The sequence below is a fragment of the Fukomys damarensis genome, unplaced genomic scaffold (genome assembly GCF_012274545.1).
Source record: "Fukomys damarensis isolate Sample0158 unplaced genomic scaffold, DMR_v1.0_HiC HiC_scaffold_7, whole genome shotgun sequence".
NCBI lineage: Eukaryota > Metazoa > Chordata > Mammalia > Rodentia > Bathyergidae > Fukomys > Fukomys damarensis.
The window spans coordinates 190,058-206,418 of NW_022900919.1; the positions used below are offsets into that span (position 1 = coordinate 190,058).

The following is a 16,361-nucleotide window of genomic DNA, read 5'->3' on the forward strand; positions in this document are numbered from 1 at the left end:
CAGCCTCCCTCCATTTCTTCACTGTCTCTAACAATTAGTACGCTGCAACGGGGTTACCTACATGTTGGAAGTATAATGTAAAATCAACTCACAGTTAGTTTTCATTTTACTTCCCACGCACCTGTTATTTCCCCGTATCTACCACGAGATGTTGGTCTCAGTATCAAGTAGCATTTTTCTGAGGCCATTTAGTCTCAGACTTTCCATAGTTTAAGCAATTCTGAGCTTTCTAATGTGGTTAAGCTCTTTTCATAACCGCAACATTGCCATTCACTGGTATTTTATAATAATATTCTGAAAAGGGAAATTTCACACACTTTGTAAAAGCTTCGTTTAACTTTAAATCTCCTAATTGAACCCTGGAATCCTTTGGTCAAATTCTCCCAAGTGCCTTTGGGGTTTTCCGTTAGTATTTATTATCATTACTGACAGACGCTTAGAGCTGGTGAGAATTTGCCACGTGTCAGGCACTTGTGCATTTTCCGTGCAAGACTACACTTAATCTGGCTGACTCTGTAACACTGCACCATTACCATGCCTACTTTTAGATGAGGAAACAATGAGGCAGACAGGCTAAGAACCATATTCCACATCCTCGAACTAGTAAAAGGGCCATGCCAGCCTGGAATACGCCTGCTTCTGATGTCAAAGCCACTTCACGGTGGTATTTCCCAACTTGAAACTCACTTTTCTTTTTTCAATGTACAAAATGTTTTCTTCTCTGTAGGGAAAACAGGTTCAGAAGTCATTTACTAATTTTTCCGAAGCCTCGCCTGTACTGACTGTATCTAAATTTCCTTTATGAAAGTCTTCAAACCTATAAAAATTCAAAGTGCTAGACCAACAGTTAAGTCACATTGACTATATGAAAGCAGACACCAAATGTCTTATCAAGCATCTCAGTGACATCTTGGAGAATGAGGTTATGCTAGAATGGGTCACTTGGAAGTAGCCTCAAAATAACATCAAATCCTTATGGCAACAAAGTCATTAACACAATACTAAAAAGTGCATTTTAAATGCATCTCCCTAGAGGACAGCCTAGATACCTTATTCAGATTCTATTCTGTATTTTCTTCTACCCACTGAATATAATAAAGATGCACAGAATAATAATTCCTGGGTGGTTCATAGAACACCTCAAGATAGTAGAGAGCCTGATCCACATCCATGAAAAGGCTTGCCTTATCTATCAAACTTTCTTTGCTTCTTTCCCCACCCTTCGGCTCCCTTTTGGCCCCAAAATCTGGCAGTGCCAAAGAAAACACAGCTACAGCTCTGGCCATCCTCACCTCTGGTTCGGTGACCACATGGAGGAAACGCTGTCCTGGGAACTGGCTCAAGCCTGGGCTGTTCCGGCACTCTCTCCTTGCCTGCATGCACTGCCTGCCTGCCGTGGGGCCCAGGTCCCTCCCGCAGCTCCTGCTTCCCTCAGAGAGACCACCATTTATAGCCACTCCACTTCTCGGTGGGAAAAGCATTATCCTGTTGAGGTTTTTTTTAATTAAAAAATGATGAAAGCTCTTCTATTTGTGAGTTTATTAAATGTGAGGCCCACTTGAACATGCAGTAAATTGTGCGTGGATACTCCAGAGAGCCAAATCTCTGTTGGGATTAGGGATACTGAGACACTGTCTTGGACAATGAGGCCATAAAGGAAGCTTCTGGTAAACTAAGGTGAGTCTCTCAGGGGCCACACTGGGGAGAAAGCAGCTGACCAACTTGTGCAAGAGGCCTGCCAGCCCACAAAGGCATTCTCATTCAGATTTCTTAAAAAAACACCATCCTGGGGTCTCTGCGACTCCAGTGCCAAAAAAAGAGTGCAGAGAACTGAAGTTGGAAACAGACATGAAAGTGGACTGCAGAAAGATGTGCCTGAGACAGCTACAGATAACAAAGATATGTCTGATGGCCCTACAAAGAGAGAATCCACTCAGAGAAGGTTAAGTGGAGGTGGGATGGACATGGCAAGGGAAAACAACTCTGGGCAGAGGCCACTGAGTTCCTAGGGGGAAAAACTTTGAAACTCCAGGGGGAGTTTATTCAGAGATGTTTATCCATCTGCAAGTTAACAGGGGGCATGGTAACATTATATACAGTCCTGCCTTTGATTAACCACTTAGTCACTTTACCTTCTCAGATCTTCTTTACCCCAGCTGGCAGAGAGGGAGGGGAACCAGAGGATTTCTAACTTCTTGGCTGGTTGTTGATAAAAAGAATCATGTCTTTGAAAAATGCTGTATGCTATGTGTTCAGTTATCTGCTTTCTAGTATGCCACTTTATCTTTGTGTATTCTGGTACAACTACTATAGCTGAACTAACATTGTAAATTGCACAGTTACAGGCTGGAAGCAGAAAAACTCCCAGTATTTCTTACTTTCTGCAAGGGTATCATGCCATCTATGGAGAAAATAAAAATTAAGCACAAAACAAATATATGACAAATAAGTATTCCTCATAAAAAAGAACTGAGACTGTGTGGAACTCTTTCTTGGTCTTTTCCCCCCATACCATGGACCAGTTTAAGTGCAAGGAGGGCAGGCCAAGCACAGCTTACACAGGTGGCCCTGGCTGGATGCAGCCTGCATCCTTGTGATCCTTGGTCTGTAGGGAGCAGGTGGGCTGGAGAGCTCCACTCCAGGCCCAACCTCCCAGTGACCATGGAACTTCAGACAGATAGCAAAATACTTCTCCCTTCCTGCCTCTCTCTCTCCTATCTGTAAGTAGTACTAATTCTTAATGTTTCTTCTACCTCAAAAATGTACTGTAATAAGGGTAAAGTATGGGAAAATTTTTGAGTTCCAGGGAGCTGTCTTACTTTTTGTTGTTGTTGTTGCTGAGACAAAATATCGACACCCCAAATTAAAAGGGAAAAGATACATTTACTTCACAGCAGTTTGTAGAGGTTCAGTCCATAATCAGCTGGCTCCAAGGCAAGCTGGCTTGCCAGAGTGGCATCAGAGAGAACAAACAGTTCAAGGCACTCACAGAGTAGCATAAATAACAAGGAACCGTAACGGCATCTTTCTGCCCCCTTTATCTCCTCCAGACTACTTAGGGCAGGTAGAACTCACACCCTTAATCCTAGTGCCTTTGAGCCCAGCACTGCACCATGAATCAATCCCAGTAGTATATTCTCTAGGTTCAGCCACCCTTGAAAAAGTACCCTTTATGACCACATGAGGCTTTGGGGGATACCTAGACACAAGCCATAACATTCCACCCCTGCCCCTAAATGACTCACGCACATTCCTTTATGTAAAAGGTATTGAGTTTATTTCCAAGAGGTGCCAAAAGTCCTTCTATTTTTAACATTGGAAAAGGCCAAGTCCAAAGACTCCCCTGGGATGTAAGGCAAACTCTTAGCTAAAAGCCCATATACAAATGAAAAGAAAGTCAAACACTTCCAACATGTAGTGGAACCAGGGAGACATTTCCATTCCGAGAGTTACAAACGGGGATACAAAGGAATGGTACCAAATCAAGTCGAAAATCCAGCAGGGCAGACATTTAATCCCAGTTTTACTTCCGGTATCCCAGTGATCTGTAGCAAGTCGTGAACTCCAAAGGACTTGGGTAGCCCCACCCATACGGCACTTCTGTGGTTGCAGCTCCCATGGATTCTCTCTCAGGCCCGTTCTACTTTCTCCTTGCAGTTTTCCTCAATCTATGTTTCTGGCTTCTCCAAATTTCTGGGGCACCTTTGGCTTTACATTCACAGCTTCACACACTGCCTTCTCAGGGGGCACCCTGTCTTGCCTCCCAGGCCTTCTCCTGAAATCTGGGTGGAAGCCTTCCTGACCCCACACACCTTGCATTCACCTAAAACCAGCACCACATGGCTGATGCCGAGATCTGCTGTCAGCTGGAGCAGTAGCCAGGCTTCTCTCTTGGCTGTAGGAGTCCAATGCCTATGAACCTAAACCCAAGGAACAACTTCCCTAGGCCGCTGCCATTCAGGGTGCTCTAGGGCTCTCTTCTCAAAGCAAAGTCTTTCACTTTTGCAATTGTGAGGCTTTAAAGTTCTGCTTCTTGTGATGCCCTCTGGCCATCTTTTTTATGTCCGGTTCCTTCTCAGCAATCAAGATCTCCTCTGCTCTATCTTTCCAGTCCACAGTTTTACTGGGTTTCCTTTCTGGCCAAACTCAAAATGTCTTAAAAATTTCTGCTGGAATCTCAGTTTGCTTCTTGTGATGCCCTCTGGCCATCTTTTTTATGTCCGGTTCCTTCTCAGCAATCAAGATCTCCTCTGCTCTATCTTTCCAGTCCACAGTTTTACTGGGTTTCCTTTCTGGCCAAACTCAAAATGTCTTAAAAATTTCTGCTGGAATCTCAGTCCATGTGAAATAGGAAGAAAAGGGCTAAAGGTGTAGGGAAAATGGGAAGGGTAGGGGAAAGGGAATAAGGGAAAAGAAAAAAAAATATGAGAAAATGAAAAAATGGAAATAAAGTGTTTGTAAATGGGGAGGGGAGGAGGGAGTGAAGGGAGGGCATGGAAAAGGGGAAAAAAATGAGAACCAAGACCTGTCATGTAAAGGTACAAGATCCCAATGATGAACGTAATTGTACTGTACACCTTAAATGTACCAATAAACTCAATAAAGGAAAGAAAAAAATTTCTGCTGGGCTCTCTGCTCTTGACTCTCAACATACATCTGGCTAAAAGCTCCCAATAGCAGCCATGCAATGGCCTCAGCATTAGACTGCTTTGAAATTTCTTCTGCCAGATTAATTAGTCCACCACTCTTAATCTCCATCTCAGAAAAAGTCTTTGGACTTGAGCAAAATGCAGACAAACTTTCTGCCAAGCCATAACACACAAGGTCTGGAGTCTAACAGCCAATGCAATCTCCTTCTTCCCAGCAGAAACCTCCTGAGCCTGGTCTTTACAGGCATCTTTTTTTTTAGCATTCTGGTCTTCTGAGCTCTGATCAGAATCCACCATCAAGTACAACCTAAGTGTTCCAGCTCTATTTTTTCAGCCAGTATCTCCAAACCTTTCCCAACTCTTCCCACAAGCCAGCTCCAAAGGCTTCTAAACCCCATGATCAGATATAGTTATAGAAACAACCCCACTTCTCTGGTACCAATTTCTGTCTTTAGTTACTTTTCTCTCATTGCTGAAACAAAATATGAACACCCTAAATTAAAAGAGGGAGGTTTATTTACTTGACAGTTTGTAGAGGTTTCAGTCCATAATCAGCTGGTTCCACGGCAGGGTGGCACATGGAAGAGGGGCGTCATAGACGAGAACAAGTTCATGGCCCTCACATGGTAGCAAAAGCAACAAGGGACCTTCATGGCTCCTTTCTGCCCCTTTTATCCTACGCATACAACTTTGGGGGGGTAGTACTCACACCCTTAATCCTAGTACCCTCACATGCTACATGCAGCCACTTCTGAAAAAGCCCCCTCCTATGACCTCATGAGGCTCTGGGGGGACATCTAGACACAAGCCATAATGGGAGGAAAAGTATTACAGGTAGTGAGCGACCACGCTAATGACAGACGTTGATGCAATGATTTTTAAAAACTCACTACAATGATTAAATCTAAATAAAGTGGAGGAGAGCTGTTGGACCAAGTGGCCAATGAGTCATTTGCAGTGTGAGCAAGCAGTGTGGCTGCGGCAGTGACACACCTACACATGGCCTCTGTCTCCCTACCTGGCCATGCGTGGAGCACACGATGGGCATGAACGGGCTACAGAGCACGTCTTCAGCTCTTCCTTTTTTCACTTCTGCCTCCCTCCCTGCTCTCCTCTCCTCTCCTCTGCCACTTGGTTCCACCTACTCAAATATCCTCTATTGAAGGCTTCACTGCTCTCTATCCCAGATATGGAAACAGCCATCACATCGCTCAGTCCTAGAAAGTAAGGTACGAGAGCTCTGTGGTTAGTGAGTGAGACCAGGCAGTGGGGGCCTGTGCCCACCCTCGTGTTCCCGGGCTCCTCCTGCTCGCTCCTCTCTGGAGAGAACCTGTGTCTCTGTTGCCAGTCTGACAGGGGACCTGCTGACCAGGCAGGCTGGCCTCATTCTCTTCAGATCTTTCTTTTACACAGCTGTCCTTTTCTCACTAAAGCCCCTTGATTCTCCCGTGGCAGACAGGGAGGGAGAGCCATTTCCTGATGGACAGTTTAATCGAGAGTTTTCATTTACCATCTCAGCAGGCATTAATGTTTATTTCTTAGGAAAATATCTTGCACTAGTGGACAGAGATGGGTACACAGAGGCCAGTGGTCAGCTCAGGAGGGCGCTATGCGGTGAGCTGAAGAGGACCTGTGTGAAGGCCAGCAGTGTCAGAACTGTCTCTGTAGAAGGCATTTCTACCTTGAAAGGCCAAATAAGAGGCTGCTTTTGGAGTAAAAGTCGGGTTAACAATGTTTCAAGGTAATAATGTCTCAAACCATATTATATGGAATCCTGTATGACTCCATGCCAGATGCTTTCTCATTTCTAAATTGAGAGGCTAGATTATTATATATCAACACTGGTACTCATTACGCTCAAGTTTTTTTATTGTGTCTCTATCCCAAGTGCTGAGTTAGGTATAAGACCCTGGCAATAAGGCAAGCATGACTATGCTCACCCACCGAGGAAGACACTTCACTGCTGAATAACACACCTGGGCCATCTAAGTAGTAAGGGATCAAGTAGGATCCGAGCACTGATCTGTCTGCCTCCAGAGACCATGCTTACTAGATTACACTGTGCTGTGCGCTGTTTATCTTTTTAAGGTTTCACATGTATCCCTTTTCACTTCTATGCATGCTGATGGAGGGGGTAAGAAGGCAACTGTGAAAGCACCAGGATGGGGAGGGGGTGCACGAAAGGCAAGTAAGAAAGAAGCAGAAAAGGCAACCCCACCTCCTAAGCTATGAGAGAAACAGATGCCAACGCCACTGCTGTCACATTAATGTTTGTTTGTATCATGGTTCTTGCGGCTGCTGCGGATTTGAGGAAGGGGAGATGGGACTTGGCACAGCTGTCTGGAAGGAACCCAAGCTGCGCAACTGGTTGTTTAGCCCCAGAGGGAGTTCCTCACTGATGTCAGGTTGGGCGAGCTGGCCCACACGTGCCTTGGGCCTAAATCTTGCTGGATCCTTGGTCAATCCCTGTGTCTGCTCCCTCATTTTGATGACCACAGTCCAAGTACACTGAGGAGGTTTACTGACTAACTGGAGGGCATTAGTGTCTGCGTTATGCTATGTACATTCAAGAAATACAGTACAGGGAGATGACAATTGGTAAATTTCCTTAAAAACAGTTATATTCTCTAATTCATTTTTTATAGAGGCAAAACAAAATGGATCATATACTTAAAAGTAGATGGATTCTATTTTCTAAGGATATCCCATCTGGGAAATGTCTAGCAAGCAAATACCCCGAGAATATTTATCAAGCGGTTACCAAGGGATATTTGCAGGAAACATGAAAGCAATTTTCCTGGGTATCATTACTTTAATATTAAATCTAAGCCCCAATCCAACCATGGGCACAGCCCTTTGAGGAATGGAAGCTGTGCTCAGAGAGCAGGACAGAGCCTTTACCTGGCATGACAATGGTCTGCGGTGTGGCCATGTCGGCACTGAGGCAGAGACGGCCACCTTTGGCCAGTCTGTCGCACAGCAGGGTGATGTGTTTCTTTAGCCGGCTCGTGTCTTTGGGCATGTTCAGGTGGCTACTGAGGTTCAAAGCCTGCTCCTTGGAACTCTTTGACAGGCAGGTTTTCAATAGGTGGGAAACAGCAGTGTCCACGGTCTCTTCCCAGCCCTGTAGGGAGAAGGCAATGTTGAGTTTACACAAAGAAGATAAGAAGCCAAGTGGATACTTCACTGCTGACCTGGTTGTGCAGACGATCACTCAGGGGCAAGTGCTGGAACAAAGCTTGGAGCCTGCAATGCTGTAGGCCAGCCTGGTTGGGGACTTAGCTCTGTGTTCTGTTTTTCCTTGAGCAAGCCACTGATTTCTCCTGGCCTCCCTCTCGAGGACCAGGACAACCGAGATGATCTGTAAGAAGTGACCAGCCCTGTGTCAGGAAGAGTGCAAGTAGTGACAATCAGATTAACCTCTGTGCAGTCCATCGGATGGCCTGGTGGGCAGCTGCCTTACATTCTCCTCAGAAAAGCTGACCCAGACCGGGGATCCCTGGATACCTGGCGAACCCTGCAATGGAGAAAGAACCCTGCTGCCTCAGCTATAGTGCCACATCTGTGAGGCTGAAACCAAAGGGCTCACTTCAAGAGGGATTTTGTGAGACACAGGGACCATTTTGTCCCATTTCACTATCGAGTGACAAAAAGAGGCACAAAACACGGAAGTCGACAAGTTACGTTACTTGTGCTGGGAACAGTGTGGCGATGTGGCAGTGAAGTGCTGTGTCAACTTTGCAACATGAGAGCTGCATTTCCAGGACCTCAGCACTGTCAGCAGTGTGACAGAGGATGTGGGCACCAGTGGGCGCCCTTGCAGGTGATACCTGTGACAGGAGTGAGAGCAGAGTGCGGAGGTCAGCTGATCCATCCGTGAGGTATCCTAAGGGTCCCAGAGGTAACTGGGTGAGATCTCCAAGGGGGTCCAGGGGCACTGGGACATGTGGCTAAAATAGGAGTGTTAGTGCCAATGTGATTCCATCTGTACCCAAAGGCTTATAATGCCAATGACACTGTGGGCCAAAGTGGAATTATAAAGGAAGACATTAAGTGAACTGATTCTCATAGAATATTGCAGAACCACTCAGGCCCTTACACTGGAGGTAAGAAACCTCAGCCTCACACACAGGGGCCTCACTGCTTGTTACCTCCATCCTTAACCCTCCTATGTGCAAGCCCAGTGAGTTACCCTAGGGCACAACTCCCAAACCCAAGTCTCAGTTCAGCACTTAAGGAGCATCCGCCCAGGAACCATCCTGCTGCACTGTACCCACTACCCTACACCTACACCACTCCTTCCTCCACCAGGGCCAGTGCTTGGCCTCCACCCTTTATATGGCCAGCTTCCACATGGCCCTATAGACCATTCTCAGCCTGAGACTTGTGCCCTCTCTGGCCAGTGCTCTTACAAGGCCCAGCCAGGAGCTCTCAGAACATGGACAGTGGTCCAGAAACATTTGCAGCATGGAGACAGTGAAAAGCAGTAGCAGGATCCTAGGCGTCAGAGGGTTTCCCAGATCATTTGTAATGCAGCAATCATGTACCTAGACATGGCCATCTTCAAGATCTGAACTGATACAACTTCTGAAGTAGCTCACCCAGGACATGTATAAGCAGCAAGAAGTGACTCACTATCTGAGCCCAAATCTGTTCCAGTGGCCTCCAATCTAACTGTTCTCCTCTACTGCAGCCCTTTATGTCTGTGCAGATAGTGATTCTGTGCCCTCTCCTCCAAAACAAACATCCTAGCTCCTTTAGTTCTTCCTTAGATAAACATGGTTTCATGTTTTCTCTCCATTCTGACCACAGCACTGGCCCTGGTCACCTCAGCTCTTTGTGCTGTGCCATGCTCTTGACCCACATGGTGTATGCAGCCACCATGGTATCCACCCAGGCTCACGTGCTTGGCTCATTGGACCAAGGCAAAGACCTTATGTACATCTACGAGGGAAATTCTCCCTGGTCAGCATGATCACTTAATCAGGACTTTTTACTGTATATGACCCATTTTTATCACCTCATTAGGGATGCCACTAAAATAACCTTGAAAATCCTTGACTGGAGACCTAAAGACTGCAGAAACAGCTTCTGACCCCAAACCACTAAAGAATAATAAATGACTGGTTACTATAAGGCTATCTGTCTACCACTACCAAAAGCTAAACTACACAGATACCTAAAATTGGCCAGATGTCATTAGAGAGGACAAATCTCCAAGTTGCTTCTGAAGTCTTTGACAAAGACCTCTGGAAAGTAAAAAGCAAAGGTCCTTTGAATACAGTTTGGCATTTGTATGCTCTGTGATCATTTCAGCAGTAAAATAATTTCTATGAGAGCCTGTTCTTCTAAGTAAACTGTGGCAGGGCCCTTCCCAAAGGAATGCAATGAGGGCCTTCCCAGAACAAAAAAGGCAACATGGCACATTTAGTTCCTGAATACACGTGTATAGTTCTAGCATGACTCTGTAAAACAGACTGTACCCAATCAGGCTGCAGTAGGTTAGTGAGTTATCATTTAAGGGAGACAAAAACACAAAAATTGCATAAAAGGCCAAACCTGGAATGGTCAGGGCTCAGCCTTTTGGGTATTGGGCCACTGAGCCCATGCTGGCATGAGTAAAGCTGCTTCCTGGAAGGATGAGCCTTGGTGTCCCATCTCTCTGTATCAGAATACTGATAGAAAACTACTGTATTTGTAAGTAGATTATAGTACCGCATTAGATATGGCTCCAGTTAACACACAAGCGCCATACAGAATTTCTTTTCCTACTGCCAACTTGCAGACCAAGTAAAAAACCATGTCACATTTAGGTATTTAGCATGAATATTCGTTTAGTATACTGAGGCATCACGCCAATACTTCAGAAAAAATGCTGTGATAATAGTTATTATTTGGAGGGCCCAAATAGCTAAATTCAAATGTAATAACAGAAGAGAATGTTCCTGAGACAAAAGAAGAGGGAGTTTTGCTAACATAAAAATGCGATGTGATAGTTCATGGAACACACATGTAGAACTTACCTAGTGAAGTGAGAAATGAGACCGTGTGGAATCTAGAGCCTCAAGTGTGAGAAGTACCTTAAAGAGAAGCTGTTTTATCATCTTTGTGGTATCTGAGTCCACCACCTTTATACTGAGCTGTACATCTAAGCGCGCGCGCACACACACACACACACACACACACACACGCATATACCTAACATTTATCCCTGAAAGCTGCACGTCAATCATACTAATCATTTGCTTTATTAAACAAGAATGAAAGAAAATCTTAATACGGGGAAAATATCCCTGAAAACGCCTGGAAAAGAACTGAGCATGTACCCTTCAGAGAGAACTGGTTTTTGTTTTAGTTCTCAGATCCATATTTTAACCTAAGTTGTAGGTGACCCAAGTATGCTTTTAGGAAACACTATCAGATGTGAAGTAGAGGGAAGGAGAGAGATGAAAGGAAACGCACGTCACTCTTTTACTTTCCTTGTAGCCCTCTTCAGTACTGACTGTGCTTGCTGTGGAAGGCTATACCGGCTTATGTCTAGTGTAGTACTGGTAGTCGGGGTTTCCTTTGCTCCCAAGACCTTGGCTCTACCCACTGTGGGAACTTTTGCTCCTCCCAGACACCCCTGAATGAACTGGACCCAGGGCCCATGGCCTTGCTGTCTGGCTTCCCCAATGCCACCGTACCTGTGGGGCAGCCCCCTATGGCTCCCTAGTTCTCAGCTTCCAAGTCTCCCCTGCCTGTGCAAAGGTTCCTGTACTCCAGGTGGATCCCAGAAGCTGCTGGGTGCAGTATGAAGTCCCACTGTTCCCTGCTTCCCTGAGCCTACTCTTTAGATTTAAGACCTTGGCTTTGCCTAATGCTCCTGAATGAAGTCAACTGAGCTATGCTTTTGGTTCTCAGAGACCAGACGGCTGCAGCTGTGACTCTGATTGCTCTGCTGTACTCACCCTGCTCATTTCACTGGTCACCACATCTAAATACCAATAATAACCACATGGCTTATCAGAATCAACAAGCAGCAGAAAGTCTGACCAAGTATGTAAAGCTGGTTCCTGAGGGTCTCATATCGATCAAAGCCACCAAAAGTAGGAGGAAAGAAGAGGTACTCCCAGGGCCACCTGCCAAGTAAAACAAGTGAGTTTAAGGCAGCTGCTCTGAGACTTCTGGATTCTGACTTAACCTCATTCACCTTCATTACCTCTTCCCTGTGTGGTCTTGCACTCGGTCTCTCTGGAAGATATTAGAGGTCTCCGTAAAACAGAGACTCCACTATGTCAGTCTTTCATGGGTGGGTAATACAGTCTGAAATTTAAGTGGAAGAGAGCATGGAATAAGCAAATATATCCATTCTACTTTTAAATAAATCAGAAAAGAGAAGCGCACCACTGAAATCCAATGTGCAAAACCAACATCCTTGAATATTTTTGAAACAAATTACAAATTCCTATAAACTTATGTTTATAATAGAAACACTACGACATCCTTAACTACTATAGTACAGGGAAACACTGCAAAAAGTCACAGTATGCTTAGTACCAAATGTACAAAGTGAACTTCAAGGGAGTAAGAAAATATAAAAAAGGAGATCCATCTAAAGAACAAGTAATCATGTGGCCATGGCCCAGGTTCTGGGAGAGGACAGAAGATGCACCTATGATGCCCAAGACAAGACAACTTTTACATCATATTCACTTATCCTAAAACATTATTTTTATTTAAGAGGAAAAAATATGTCTTGAATAGATATAAAAGATTGTGTGTCCATGTATGTGTTTGCGTGTGTACACAAGTGGGCACATGCAGATGTGTGCACACATACGTCTGTATGCACGTGTGACAGTGCCCATGTATGTGCATGTTTTGTGCATGTGTTCATGTGTGTGCATGCATGCATATGTGGGTTGTGTGCATGTATGTTTGTGTGTGTACATGCATGTGTTTCTTCAAAGGCCCAAGAAAGCTAACAAGAGTAAAAATTTTCCAGGTCAACATCTGGGAGACATGGAGGCCCCAGAGGGCAGATGCTGTTGCTGTGTGTGGCACTGGAACCCTTGTTCCTGTTCACACCACAAATGCTCACCGGCTTGCCCTGTTCATGATTTCCATAAAGAGGCTGCAGAGCCACAAGGAGTATCCTGCACTGGAGTCCAGAGACCTAGGCTCTGAATGGAGCTTTCACACAAGCTTTATGTCTCCAAAACATTATTCTAATTCTCTGGGTTTTGGTTTGTTCCTCAGTAAAATCCTAGGACGAGAATATTCCCTGGTCAGGGGCTTGTTATGATTTAATGAGACATATTTAACAACTCTAGGCAATTCTATGCCATGCTTACTAGTGAGAGTCCTCTCTGAAAGTTTATCTTCTCTATTCTGGTTCACTTGATGAATGACAGAAGCAGAATAACAGGGACAAGAGTAAAATCTATTTGGATTTCTTATGCACTATGAATTTTACAAATAGCATTTTAGTTAATTTCTCGTACTGCCCCATGGGTAGGCATTATGACCACCAAGAGAGGCTCTAGAAAGGTGTTTAACATGAATGCTACAATTGTTAGGAGTGGAGCATCAATGGGACTCAGGGCTGTTAGCCCCATCCCAGGCCCTGACCAATGCACTACCGTGTATGTCCTTCCTGTTTCAGCACGTGTCTTCCAAAATTGTTAGATCTGCTCACCTCCTTTTACTATACAGAGCTTTAAAAAGGCCCTCTTCCATTAGAAAGTTTATGGCTATAGTTAATGTGTTCACAGAACCAAAATTTCTTTTTTTTGTTTGTTACTTGGAATTGAACTCAGGACCTTGCACTTGTGAGGCGAGAACAAAAGTTTCAATGAGCTCCCTTACCTACTACATACACTACACATACATGATCAAATAATATTTTACAACACAGTCAAGCAGCACAGTGCTCCATGGCAGTCTGGTTGAGACATATTTGCAAAGGAGTCTACCAGAGCTTCAGTATCTGCATAGACCACTGAGCCTCACATGGGACACATGGGGTACACTGGCTCCTGAAAACAATACCTGGGCCCAGCTCTGCCATCTGATCACAGATGCTCACAGCAGACTCTTCCCTAAGTATACTTGGCACAGCCACTGCCATTGTCAAAGCTCAGGGCTCCTGGGTCCAACTCTCTAAGTGCCCGCACATCTGATGGAACCCTAGGGAAACCACAGCAAAAGTGAGGACAGGTGAGGGATCATGTGAGGAACTAAAGGGGCCAACTCCCTTGGACAATGCTGCTCCTTGAACTGCAAACAAGGAACAATAAAACTCAAGAAAAAAATGTGCAGAGATACAGGAAACCACGCATTTAAGTGTAAGGCAGTACACAATCCTTTTTCCTCTGTTTTTCTCTCTTCCTTTCATTTGGTTTGGGTAGTTCAGGACCACCCAAAAGGCTTACCTACTTTTTTATTGGGGCTACCAATGGATATGACACAGCTACAGGACAATCTGCTGCTAGATTTGTACTGCTATTTTCTTCAAGTATAACTCAAGTTGTGAGAAAAAGTCCCTAGAGCAATATCCAAGATGACTGAGCTGTATATCATTCAATGTCAGTGTCATTTTTCACAGTAATCAAGCTAACATGAGGACAGAGAAAGCTGATGATTTATTAGATGGTGGTATTTTAATCTACATACTGATACTATTTTAAAATATCATTTTACATTAAATAAAGCACTATTTTAAGTCCATAGAGTCAATTACGTATTTAAAAATACTTATTTAAGCTAATTGATGCTATACTAAATACAGTGGAGCCTTGACTCACAAATAAATTTATTTGTTTGTTTGTTTGTTTGTTTATTTTGGTGCCAGAGATCTGACTCGGGTATTTGCGCTTGCAAGGGGGGTGCCCAAACCACTGAGCTAAATACTTGGGCCCACTCACAAATTTAATTCTTTCCACAATTCTGTAAACCAAATTGAATGAGAACGAAGTCAAATTCACTAGTTAGATTCAATGTTGACCTTATGGGAAAATTTTACTAGGTTCTCATCCAATTCAGTTTGCAATCAGAGCCATGAAAATGATTAAGTTCACAAACCAAGGTATCACTGTATTGCGAAGTTCTTAAAAAAGCTGAATCAGATATAAATCCTTCTTTCCAGGACCTTATGCTCAGTGATAAAGAGTCATAAAAATACAGTGATGTAGAAATGAAATCTATTTAGAGAGGTACAGATAAAGTGTGCTAGGAATGATGTGTTTTAGCCTGCAACACTCCAGCCCTCTTTCTAGAATCACATCATGAAATATTTGTCAAATAAAAGTTATATAAGACAGCTCTTTACATTTGTCTAGCACAATAAAGTATCTTTTGATCATTTTTGTGCAACCATCAATTATATAGTTTGAATTCATTTTAGTGCAATGTGAAGCAAACCACAAGTTTATTATCTATGTCAGCATTTCCTAGAATGGAATCCAGCCCAGGAAGACAAAAATACAAAATGTAAATCTACATTTATCCCGTTAAAATGGTCACACTAAAGAAGAGTAGAATTCGTCATGACCGCCTGGTCCAAATTTCCTCTGCTGAGTCAAGAGTGTTTATTTCTGAGCAGCCCCTTAGTTTGAGTTCAAACTTTGTCTCTTTCTCGACATGAGACCTTGGACATACATCTGCATCTGCAAACTGTAGCTAACAGCCCTGAGGCAAAGCCATGTGTACAAGTAGCTTCTTGAGAACGGATCCTGGAAGGCCTGAAGGGAAAGGACAGGGGAAGAAGCCCAGGGAGTGAGCCCAGTTAGCCTTACAGGCAGCTGTGCTGGGTCCTGCACGCCAGACAACTCTGTCACCTCCACCTCCCTTCCTGAGGGATAAAGGAAACTAGCATCTAATCTGCAGAATCCCACCAGCCACAGAGTAAGAGTGGTGATGATTTAACCTTTGCCACCTGAAAGTCCTCAGGCAAAAACCTGTAGGTGTGCAGCCGGTGGAAGCAGAAGAGGGTGGGTGGTGCAAGGGCAGCAACCGCCTCTGGCTTCTACTTCAAAGGGACACAGTGAGGATTAAAGGAGAGGACCATAGTAAGCTATCTTTACTGCCTATGCACGTAAATGCTCAATAAATGTTGGATTTCCTACATCCCTTTGATTTGTGTGAGGCAAGCCAAGCTAGTGTGTGTAATTTCTCTCTTTTCCTTCTTTATAAAACAGGAATTTTCCAATTCCTGAAGCTTATTGGATTTGATTCTGAGATTGCTAAAAAATATATGGAAATGTTTATGACCTTGGGTTTAGAAAGCAACTAACCTCTGCAATCAAACCACAGAAATTAGATTTTATTTTCTAGAAAGTTGGACAGTTTCAACACTGCAAAAGAAAAATAAAAGCATATTCTTGCTAACAGTATCAGTGATTTTAACTTACAAATTCTTATTTGCTGCAGGAAGCAAGGACCTGGTTCTGTGGTTCTCATAAACTATGTCAGGGAGACCTAAATTTAGGTTTCTTGATGTGCTACATCGAGACTGAAAATGATAGCAGTGGAGACTAAACTTTCATTGCTACTCAAGTTTCTCTGCAGATTTTTCTTCAAAAAACAAAAATAAAAAATCAACAGCTGGTAAGATTTTTCCCACTTATAGAAAATGTGCTTTTGGTTAAGGATACCTGCTCCAAGATGGAAAATCAAGGCCTTGCCTTTCTTTTTCTTTCTTTCTTTTTTTTTCTTTTTTTTTTTTTTTTT

The 16,361-nt window shown here is 43.9% G+C and overlaps 1 protein-coding gene across 3 annotated transcripts in view; it reads right to left on the minus strand.

Annotated features, from left to right (window-relative positions):
- Positions 1 to 16,361, minus strand: part of LOC104853204 (protein PTHB1) — a 285,577-nt gene that overhangs the window by 30,905 nt on the left and 238,311 nt on the right. For 2 of the 3 annotated variants that reach the window (XM_033761023.1, XM_033761024.1), the window contains exon 21: positions 7,551 to 7,773. In XM_033761023.1, the coding sequence (XP_033616914.1) occupies positions 7,551 to 7,773 (223 nt within the window). Of the gene's footprint in view, positions 1 to 4,191; positions 4,363 to 7,550; positions 7,774 to 16,361 lie in introns of those variants that run through there. The other variant, XM_033761025.1, reaches the window with a different exon arrangement.